Source organism: Sinocyclocheilus rhinocerous, unplaced genomic scaffold (genome assembly GCF_001515625.1).
Source record: "Sinocyclocheilus rhinocerous isolate Xijiao unplaced genomic scaffold, SAMN03320098_v1.1 scaffold1028, whole genome shotgun sequence".
NCBI lineage: Eukaryota > Metazoa > Chordata > Actinopteri > Cypriniformes > Cyprinidae > Sinocyclocheilus > Sinocyclocheilus rhinocerous.
The window spans coordinates 372,147-383,860 of record NW_015662166.1 but is presented as its reverse complement, the minus strand read 5'-3'; the positions used below and the strand labels follow the sequence as shown (position 1 = coordinate 383,860).

The window sequence follows — 11,714 nt, the reverse complement described above, 5'->3', positions numbered from 1 at the left end:
CCCCCTTTTTTTTTTTTTTGCAGCATCAGTACCGCGTTCGGAATCGCATTCGTGTGCTGGAGTCAGAGCGCGCTGCGGGGCATCACTGCACCGCCACGGAGGACACACCATCACAGAAGCAGGAACAGGGAAAAGGCAAAAAGGCGTGAAATAGTGCAGAGGGGGAAGATCAGGGCGCCTTTTTCCCCCCTGAAATCACCTAAATCTGTGGGAAATTAAACAGGAGCCAGACATTCGCTAATAATAAATCCACGAACGCCGCGGACATCTCAAGCGATATTTTTGGCCAGCACGGCGGGGAAAAATGAAGGATCGCACGCAGGAACTACGAAGTGTAAGTCTGTATTCCTGATGCTTTATCCTTCATCTCCTCCCATATCCTCCGTCTCCTCACCGCAACCGGGCGTCAGCAGCTGACATCTCACTGCTGCTCGCTCACGGCTGAGCATTTATGGGCATAAGTACGGTTTTCATACATTTTCCGATGTTTTTTCCTCACGCAATCACAAATGTAACCGTCTGCCACATCGCGCATATATTACCGTTTTTAATAGCGGCTCACACGCGCGCGCCGTTCCATGTGCGATGGATCGATTTATCGATCAAATCGGGTTATATGGCGTAATTCGCGAAATGAGCCCCCTACATTAGCATGCATGCAGACTACCTTTGATACATGTTGCCCAGGAGTGTGATCGGCTGCGGATAGTTAGCCAGCATCCTTACACTGATACGCACCATCCAAATATCTAATTCTGTGATCACCGCATCATTAATTATTAACACCGATTTTTTGTTAAACGAAAATAACATTTCACCCGCGCCTTGTTCCGTACCCTATTAACTCTATTAGATTTTGCACCGGGGAATTTTGAGCATCTCCACTAAAGCTCCATTCTGGATGCATATGTACATCTTCATCGGACGCGTTTGGATCGTTGGGTGGGATGTGCGATTATTGCAGCACGCTTTGTTCCGTTCTTAGCCGCGATGTTAAATATGAAAGGGTGTAATATTGTTGCATGCATCGCCCAATTGAGCTAAACGAATACAACATGGCCGCCAAAGTATTCCTATTTGTAGTCGCGTCGGTATAGCGACTTAATTGCTTATTTAGTGATTTTTTCCCCAGTAATATCGAAGGTGGGCCTTGAGGCTTTAATGCGTCTCCCAGCCTCCACGAATTTTCCGTCGCCGGAGATCAATGAAATATCGTAAAGGAAACGCCTGAACCCAGTGCACTGCACTCATCAGTGTATGCGCGTGTAGTGCGCTTGCTAGGGAGCGAAAGGGGGCGGGGGGGGGGTAAGAGAGATATGTACATTAACATGTTTGTAAAAAATATATAGGCCTATATATATATATATATCAGCAACTTCACAACCAAACCCAAAGACGCGCGTCTTCTTCCTCCGCTTCATCCTAAAAGTCATTCGGACCGGAATCGGCCCAAGACTTCCCTTATTCCCCCGGAGACCCGGAGCATCTGATATCAGCCTTTGCTTATCAGACGCAACGTAGAAATGTAATCTACAGATAATTGGATTTGGAGAATTCGCAATTATACGTGATGCGCGCATTCACTGTACGCTGCTGCCACAGTGCTTTTAAACATATATATATATATATATCATTAGTCTTGCTTTTAAAGGTGTTAATGGCTCAACGCGAATCTGATGCGACATGATTGGGCAATAATCACATTTTACGTAATCGTCAACATCACTGTGACGTATAGGTCGCGCGGTGAGGGAAGTGTACGGGTTACTTGGACGGTGGGCGTGCGCAGGGCGAGCGTGTCTATGCATAGCAGAGACAAGCAAGGATAAATCAGACGGAATTCATTGACCTTGCCCCTTTCAATATTAGGTTTCATTTGTATAGGGGAGAGATCTGACATTAAATGAATGAGTGTGATTGAATGGGATAATTGCAGCCTGAAGTATTTCTCATGAAAGCCGGGTGGGGATGTATTATGTTTCAACAGTGGCAACATTTCCAACATTTCACATTATAAAGACTCTAGATTTATGACTCCGATGAAGAAGTCCACATAGCAGCCTCGTTCTGATAATTAGCACACTTCATTTCTTACGATTGCACTGGCAACGGCCAGAAGGAACCTACAGAAAATGGACCAGATATCAATATCAATGGCAGATCATTCGGATAAAAGGACTGTGGAGACCGGGGCTAGTTGTCACACAGGAGAAGAGCTTTATCTCAATACCTATAAAGTTTTGAGAGTAATGTTCAATTAAACAAATTTGTACTTTGGTTTCAAAGGAAAAAAAATGATAAAATATAGAATTTATTTTACACAATAGACTATTTGTTGGTCAAAATAATCATTTGAAATTTTTCACCTTTTATGAGGTTTCATTCAATGTTTTGCATTTTTTTCCACATCTCTATCACAAAAGTTCAATGTGTCTTCATTGAACCTTTTTCTTGGCGGAGGAAATGTTCGATAGCTTTTTTGAAGCCAAGACTTTAAAGCATCAGCAGCCTATACTGAAATTGACTTGAGAAAATAAATCTGCCCTAAGAAATATTCACCAGAGTAAAACGGGTGACGACTAGCCTCAGTCTCACCTAATATATGTTTGAGATACAATAATATATCTTACGGTCTACAACAAAGTAGTGATGTGATGACTGTGTCTTTTGAAAAGCGGATATGGTTCATGTCAGCGTTAGTGACAGAGCAAGCATGCATGCAATATAAATTATTATAGTGTAACAAAATGAGTCCAAATCCTGATACTAAACATGCACAGTGTATTGCTGTGCTTCACTGTGCCCTGTGATGTCCTTGAGAGAGGCAAGGTTGAATGTCTGTGTCTCTCGGCCTCTCAGGCTTCAGCGGGAAAGTCATATTTAAGACTTCTAATGTAAATGATATAGGCATGAATTGTGCATTATGGAGTGTGAAACGACTTTTGTTGTGCCTTCCAAATTAGGTATGTTAAAGGGATCATCATTTACTCTTCTGTTGAACACAAAAGATGATATTTTAAAGAACTGACAAAACTGTTTGGTCAATTCTTATTGTATGGTCAAGAAACACTGAAACATTTCTCACAATATCTTCTTTAATGTACCACAGAAAAAAAAGTCACAAGTAAATGATGACAGAATTTAAATTTTTGAGTGAACAATCCCTTTTAAGAATAAGTCATCATGTAGACATGTCCGCAGACTCAAAATTACAAGATATGCCAAGATGTTAGTTTAAGCTCCATGTTGAAATATTGAAATGTTTGAGAATACTGAATATGCTCAGTATGACTGTACTGATTAACTTTTCTCAAATCAGTTGAATGTAGGACATGGTTTTCCACATGATATGCATATTTCAGTTAGCTGGCTAATGAATGAGTGAGGGAAAAAAAACAACACATGTTTGTTTGATGTTGAGTGCATCAAAATTAATAAACAAGCGAACAAGCAAGCAAAACAACATGAAAAATGTATGCAAATGAGTAAGTACCAATAAATTAGGACCCCAGTTAATATGTGTTGGAACCACTGACTGTTGTCGAGTGTTGAATTTCACAGTATTTCTAGAGAAGATGGCATAAAGAATGAGTTTCTTTATTTTAATATGTTTTGCATCTAGCATGATGTCCAGATAATAATTTGTGATAGTAATAAACCACAGGTGTTGTCTTACTGGAAAGTTGGCAACCTAATTAACTTAGAAGCGCCAGGAAGGCAAAGATTATAATAATAATAATAATAATTCATTACATTTATATAGCGCTTTTCTAGGCACTCAAAGCGCTTAACATTGTCAGGGGGTATCTCCTCATCCACCACCAGCATCACACACTGTATCTTGCCCAGTTTTGTCCAGAAAAGGAGAGGTCAGACACATTGTGCTAATTGATATTAAACGAGTGCTAATAGAGCCCACAGAATATCATTCAGCTGCAAGTATGACCATAAACAGGTTATAAACTCTAAACCGCACATTTTGATCTATAACTTCATTCATAATATATTAGCTCCTAAAAAAAAATAATAAAATTAATGATCAAAACTGGACAAAAATCACTTCCTTTTGATGTTAGCATTTGTTTATATAACCAAGCAAAAATAGCTAATGCATATCTGTAGATTTCTATAAAAACAGAGCATGTTTGGTTGCAAATTATTATTTAGTGATTTCATTAGAATGGACAAGTGAATATGTCACTTACCAGAGTTCGCCATAGACTAGAGGAAGCGTAATAATATAATGAACTTAAAAGGTTTTTTACGTGACGGAGACAGAAAGTAAGCATACAGTGCATAAAAACACATTTGATTGCCAAAAATATGTTCTAGATCACTTCGGCCTAATATAATGTATCAAAAGGGCTGATTTGTGACTTCTTCCAGTTGATCAAATGCAAACCTGTTAGATACGCAAAATAGGTTTTTTTTCTCGAGCGTGTGGGGGATTAATTCTCTGGACAGATGGGATAGAAGCAGGGAACCCCGGTAGCCGACGCGACACACAGAGAAAGTATCAGAATGATAAGCAGCGAGCAACGCTACAGCTGACTGCAGCAAGAGCTGAGCTCATGGGGAAAGTGAACTCAGTAGGTGTCTTGTCAGCCGACGGGGCCGGAACAGGTAGATAATAATTGGCAGAGAGAGGGAGAGGGGAATATACGGCTACGTATGTGAAGTTGGCCGCTACCCAACGACAGATGCAACAGATAGGTCACGATAGGTCACGGATGGAAGGGAGGCGGTGGCTGTGTCCAAACTGGAAGAATGAAGCGCTGCAGGTACAGTGGCGGCCAATGAAACTGCAGTAGGGTTAGAGAGGGGAGTGGAAATTTCCCAAATCTCTGATAGAGGGAATTGGAAGAGGACATAAAGAGTAGAGAAAGGAATAAGCAGTGGTGGCCACAGGTACTGTAGCAGATGAAGGATAAATGAGATGCATCATAAAGACATTTTGTTAGGAGATAAATGAAGGCTTAATGATTCAGTTGTGGGGTTATTGCACTAAATGAACGCCGGGTAGATTTGCTGACGTGCAGGAATTGGGTGAAACTGCTTTCTAATAGTATAAAATGAATTTTGAGCACTGACACTTGGGCCGGGAGCCTAAACTGATTTGGTTGGCTATTTTTGCTTTTACAAAGCTCAGCAGAAGGCAGTGTTGTAAGGATTTTCAGAGGTTAAACTGAAGGCAAAATGTTTCCGCTTAAGATGCACCGTTTTTATGAATTTGTTAGTGATTTGTAACTGATTCTGGCAAAAAGCGACTGTGACAGTTGGAATGGTTAAATGTTTAGGTCTTGTTGAAGAACTCATGTCAGAGGATTCTTCACAAACTACAACCAGATTCAGCAGAAATGTGGCCATGGGTGCAGACTATACATGTTAACTATAGTTTAGGACTGGAAAACTTCAGGCTGAGCTTTTCATATTGAAGTGAATTATAGTTTCTGATCTTTTGTTAATACTTAAAGGGGTCATATGACGTTGTTAAAAAAGAATATTATTTCATGTATTTGGTGTAATAAAATGTGTTTATGCGGTTTAAGGTTAAAAAAACACATTATTTTCCACATACTGTACATTATTGTTTCTCCTCTATGCCCCGCCTTTCTGAAACGCGTCGATTTTTACAAAGCTCATCGGTCTGAAAAGCGAGGTGTGCTCTGATTGGCCAGCTATCCAGTGCGTTGTGATTGGCCGAATACCTCAAGCGTGTGACGGAAATGTTACGCCCCTTACCATACTGTGATGCCGTGTCCCGGAGCGACGAGACAAAAACATTAAAACCCATTATAAACGAGGCATTTGTTGCATGAAGTTTAACCATCATAGAGTGAAAGTTTATCATTTGCGAGTTTTGTCTTGCCAATTTACACATTCAAGCAATTTTAAACTATTCAAGCAAAAGAGAACTTGAAGTGAGGCAAGATTAAGAAAGCACGTGAACACCGAAGACCCGTTTTGGCAAGTATTCTGGGTATTCTTAAGTCAGGGGTGCCCAACCCTGTTCCTGGAGATCTACCATCCTGCAAAGTTCAGCTCCAACCCTGATCAAACTCACCTGAACCAGCTAGTTTAATCTCTTAGGTAGCACTTGATGATTACAGACAGCTGTGCTGGAGCAGGGCTGGAACTGAAGTCTGCAGGTAGATAGATCTCCAGGAACAGGGTTGGGCACCCGTCTTAAGTGAACGTAAACAGCTGAGAAAGAAACCAGATGTGTGTCAGTATTAGGTCCGTGCATTTGGTCTTAAAAAGACAGCAGCCTATAAATACCTGCTTCTGTCTGCTAATCAAACAACACCACAGCTTTAAAGATTAATCTGTATTTAACTTATGCAGTGAGCACTATTGTGTTATTTTACACTTAATTATTACATTTCTGCACCTGAATACCACTGTTACTGACTTTATTTGCAGCTTTATGTTGTATTCATCTATGCTTGTAATTGCTCTTGTTTTATTACTGACTTTAAGCTAGCAGTTTTTGCTGTTGTATAGAAGTACTTAAAGTAAGCTTTCAGTAATAAATGAAAAGCAAAATAGTTTTTTTTTTGCTGATCCGAAAAATTATCCGATCTGTGACTCAAAATCCATAATATGATCCGAACCGTGAGTTTTGTGATCGTTGCACCCCTACTTTGCACACACGGATATTGCAAGACATATTAGAGTGGTAATGTTATTTTTGTTGTTTTTTGTTTTTTTTGGCTAAATCACGTTTTAGATAGGATGTCAACAACCGCTTAAAAATAACTGCATTTACTATGTACAGATAAGTACAATGATAATATGTATTATGTTTATTGTTCTTTAATTCTAACATTATAACATGAATTGCAGTGAAACTGTTATACAGTTTAATTTATTTATACCATAGTCCAGTGTTTCCCACAGACTTGCACTCTATTTGTGGCAGCATATGCAAATGCATTCTCTGCCAGCAGGAGGCGCTGTTGGAGTGATAGAGATCTAGGTTTCCCTGGTAACGGCTGTACACAAAGCAGCGCTCCGCTCACAAGCGCTGCTTTATCAGACATTACATGCAAAATAAAATGAAAATGACAAAAAAATGAACATTTTGTCATCATTTACTCACCCTCATGTCGTTCCAAACCTGTATAAGTTTCTTACTTCTGTTGAACACAAAAGAAGATATTTTGAGGAATGTGGAAAACCAAACAGTTACTTGTAGCCATTGACTTCCATAGTATTTTCTCCTGCTATGGAAGACAATGGCTAAATGATGGCTAGTAAATGATGACAGAAATGTAATTTTTGGCCGATGAAGTAAATGTCTATGGGCTTTCTGAGTCATCTACATGCTAGTGTAGTTCAAAATGTGCTTTTAGAAGATATATTCATTTAACAAGAAGTTCTTGTATCCTGTAGCTCAAACAGTAGCGCATGGGACTAGCGGACCTGAGGTTAAGGATTCAATTCCCAGTGAATGCATGAAGTGATAAAATGTACCTTGCCTGGAATGTGACTTGCTTTAGATAAAAGCATCTGCAAATGCATAAATATAAGTGTTAAAACACAGGTCGAAAAAAGCGGTCAAACATTAGCACAATGGGTTCATATCCAACTAGGTCAAATCAACTGGTTAGCAGTTTAAGCTTGACTCAACAAATGTCTTTAGACATGGCTATACTATTCAAAATGACTCATGTACAGCAATATCTCTGCATACTTCTTCATATGCTGATTGCTGATTAATTAGCTACTTCTCTCCAGTGATAGATAGATGATGTTGGAGCATGTTTTTTTTATATGTTGGCTGGTGCACATGCTGATCATCATACAATGCGCTCATTCTTAGCTTGCATCCCAAATCACTGCAGGTTCCTATTTTCAACATATGCATATTAAAGTGTATGTTGATGGTTGGGGTGTTCCTTAGTATCTTTTGCTGTAATATTTTGTCCCTATTTAGCTTGTATTCCGCATTGAAGAGGTTCTTAACCGGTGGGCTGTCTGACAGGTTTGGTGACAGCAGAGGAAAAAACATGCTAAACTACATAATTATGCATAGTTAGGCTAAAAATAGGCTTATTAACTTTTAAAAGGAGAAGAAGCTTCCAATATCTTTTCTTGTCGATGTCAAAGGCTTTGGAAATTATGAAAATATGGGATTTAGAGCAGAAATACCTCTTGTAATTGGTAGAATCTAGGCAAGATGTCAACTTAGACAGGAGGACAGGTCAAATAAAATATTATCCAAAATACATTTAATATGCCTTGCTGTAGTTTATGCATTTACATATTTGCTACTTTTTTATTCAGTCTTTGCCATGTAAATAATTTTGCGTATTGGTGAGCCTACACAGTTCATGGTAATCTACATACTAGTAGTATTAGACATTATGAATAAGTGTTTCAGGTCACTCACAATCTTTGATTTATTGTGTTTGTTACAGTTACAAGATCTACAAGGTGTAGTATGTAGTTTCCCCTCACAGCTGAGCTTGTGTTTTCTCTCTCTGTGGCCTGTACAAGTATAGGACTAATTAAAATAATTTAACCTCAAATAAACATTTAAAGTCCATGTATTTATTTATTTGTTAAGTAGCCGTGTAACAAGCGGGGTAATGTACATTCAGACGGTCATCATCGCAAAAAAAACCCTCTCAGGGTGGCACAAGCCCAGATCCTGATCACCCCTTCGGGGTTTATTTTGCGATAATGACCCTCTTATTGTATAATATCCTTTACTTAAAACCAATCTCAGACGTTTGCCGTGCACCCAAATAGACTATAATGACCTTGGGTTGCTTATGCTGTAGTTTTGCAGAGAATCTGTCATAAGGCTGGCAGTGAGTAGATGTGACATATCCCCAAGCATACAGTGGTGCTCTTTTTTAAAAAGACAAGAAGCCAATGTATAATGTGAAAAAGATGACTCTCAAGGTTCTTGATAGTATATATCTATATTTGGATTGAATTGAATATGTCCTACACCTACCTTGACTTGAAGGACATTTGTTTTGTGGATTTTGAGGAAAGTGTCTCCCTGCATGGATTGACTTGATCTGCCCTTCATTCTCACGGTTCCCATCTAGCATTCCTGCAAAGCAAGAATACAAGAACTGATAAAGTGAATACTTTGAATGCCGTTTAGGTTGCTATGGATAAAATGGAGAAATGTCAAAATAATCAGACATGAAAGGCTGGTAATGGGTTCACATGTCCTTGATATTAATCTCTTCCTCGTGTGCAAAAATAGCTAGCAGAATGCATTTCATAGAAAGATGTGTTTTTAAAAACGGAACTATTTTAAGGTGACACAGCAGCTTGTGAAACGCCCAAAAAACAGCATGAGATGCAACACAATGGCCAAATGCAACAGCATGCTGTCAGCACGCTAACTATAGCAGTACTACTGAAAATATCAGAATATAAACTTACATTAATTCAAAAGTTTGGGATTAGTACGATTTTTTTTGAAAGAAATTACATTCAGCAAGGAGGCATTAAATTGATTAAAAGTGACAGTAAATATATTTATAATGTTACAAAAGATTTCAAGTAAATGCTGTTCTTCTGAACTTCCTATTCATAAAAGAATCATGAAAAATGCATCACAGTTTCCACAAAATATTAAGCAGCACAAATGTTTTCAGCATTAGTAATAATAATAAATATGCAGTAAATCAGCATACTGGAATAATTTTTGTATCACAGGAATAAATTAAATTACAATTAAAAATTTAATTAAAATACATTAAAATAGGAAACAGTATGTTAAATTGTAACAGTATTTCCCTTAATAGTTTTTAATAAATTCAGCCTTAGTGAGCATAGTGAGATTAGCCTTAGTGAGACTTCTTTTTAAAAAATTCAGAAAATCTTACTGATACATATATATATATATATATATTAGGGCTGTCAGTCAATTAAAATTTTTAATCTAATTAATTACATGATGTGTCGATTAATTAATGAAATTAATGAATGAATGAAAATACCCCCAAAAGATTATTTAATGCTATTTTTGTGTTAAATGAGAAAGTATTAAGTAGACATTACAAATAGTAGCTTTAGAAATAAATATTTTATTTGATTCAACATCAAATTTATTACATATAGGGCCTAAACATTTAGGCTACAACGGCCCAATATAAACTATGGAAAAGAAGATCATTTGAGAAACATCTCAGTTTTTTTTTCTTCATGCAGTGGAAGTCATTGGTAACCAAAACAGCTTTGTTACCAACAGTCTTCAAAATACCTTTTTTATGTTCCACAAAAGAAAGCAAGTCATTCAGGTTTGAGTAAATGATGATATAATAAAAAAAAAATTTATGCCTTTATATTTTTTTTCCCTTTTTTCTTAAATAAGAAACTAAAACTGCCAACAGGTGGCGGTAAATGTCTTTATGAGTCTTTCATTTGATTTGTTCAAACGGCTGATTCATTCAGGAATTCAGTAAACAGCTCACTTTTGGTGCTTTTCCACTGCATGGTACGGCACGGTACGGTTCACTTTTGGGGGGTTTTCCACTGGGTACAGTACCTGGTACTTTTTTGAGTACCACCTCGGTTGAGGTTCCAAGCGAACCGTATCGTTACCAAAACTCTGCTGATCACTGATTGGCCGAAGAGAATTGTCACTACCTGCGTAACTGAACTTGCGACATGAGACACAACAGACCCGCTAGATTTAAATCAGTACAGCGAGCGAATGATCGAACGCAACTGTTTTGAATGAGCGCACCTTTTTTTAACAACCCAAAAATGGCTGTTTCATGGTCTTTTGAGGAAGTAGTGGAAACGCAAACCGAGCCAAGCCGAGTCGTGCCGAGCCGTACCACGCAGTGGAAAAGCGCCATTTATGAATGGGCTTTTGAATCATTGGTTCACACGATTCGTTCAGAACGCGGATTCATTCAGAAACTAAACACTCGTTATATTTTGGACAAAAACAGCACTCGTGTGATCTCCCTCTCTGCTCCTGTGTTATCATATTATATAAACATGAGACAAAAACTCATACAGGAGCATTTTTGCCCCAATATCTTAAATTTTAGGGCATAACTGCATTTCTGGAGTTGTTGCCCTGCATCATATTTGTCAGCAGTCGCTGTATGAAATGTAAGATGACGCGTTGAACTGACATCCCTAATACTCGCCTATGGAGAGTCCCCGTAAAACATGTAAGCCCAACATGTGTGTGTGTGTGTGTGTGTGTGTGTTATATATAAAGTCTGGAAAAACCTCAAAAAACTGAGTAGTCAGTTGTTCGATGACTAATAATGGCATCCATAATCTTCATAGCAAATGAATCCTAAGCTACTTAATTAAAAGCCAATATAAATCTCCATTCTGTTGTAGTCATTTCCAGGCTGACATATTTTAAGGAAGCACCAAATATATCTCAAAAACAATTCTCTAAAATGTCTCTCCTTGTTTGAGCAGAGAATCCCTTCTTGTCACTCAACAGCAAAAGAGATGAAAGCAGATATGAATTGTTTATTGCTGTCCCACTGTGACCCTTGTCTAACATCTTAGGAGATTTATTGTCTCCAAACTCTTCCCCCAGACCTTATCTGTGCTCTCCAGCTTTGTAGACACAGAATGTGTCTTCCAAAAAAAAGGTACCAACATTTGCAGAATCCTCCATCATCACCCACACACTAACCACACTGGTAGGAGGCTTAGGTCAGGGGCGTCATGCACTCGTGATTTTTGAGGGGGCACGTGTGTGTGTG

The 11,714-nt window shown here is 38.4% G+C and overlaps 1 protein-coding gene and 1 long non-coding RNA gene across 2 annotated transcripts in view; one reads left to right on the top strand and one right to left on the bottom strand.

The window, feature by feature from the left end:
* The first annotated feature begins 24 nt into the window (after positions 1–24).
* Positions 25–11,714, top strand: part of stx1b (syntaxin 1B) — a 48,425-nt gene continuing 36,735 nt past the window's right edge. Inside the window, exon 1 of the mRNA XM_016537684.1 lies at positions 25–334. Coding sequence (XP_016393170.1) covers positions 305–334 — 30 coding nt within the window. The 5' untranslated portion in view covers positions 25–304. The remainder of the gene's footprint in view (positions 335–11,714) is intronic.
* Positions 9,013–11,714, bottom strand: part of LOC107727730 (uncharacterized) — a 43,755-nt gene continuing 41,053 nt past the window's right edge. The window contains exon 3 of the long non-coding RNA XR_001638391.1: positions 9,013–9,070. This is a non-coding gene — a long non-coding RNA (uncharacterized LOC107727730). The remainder of the gene's footprint in view (positions 9,071–11,714) is intronic.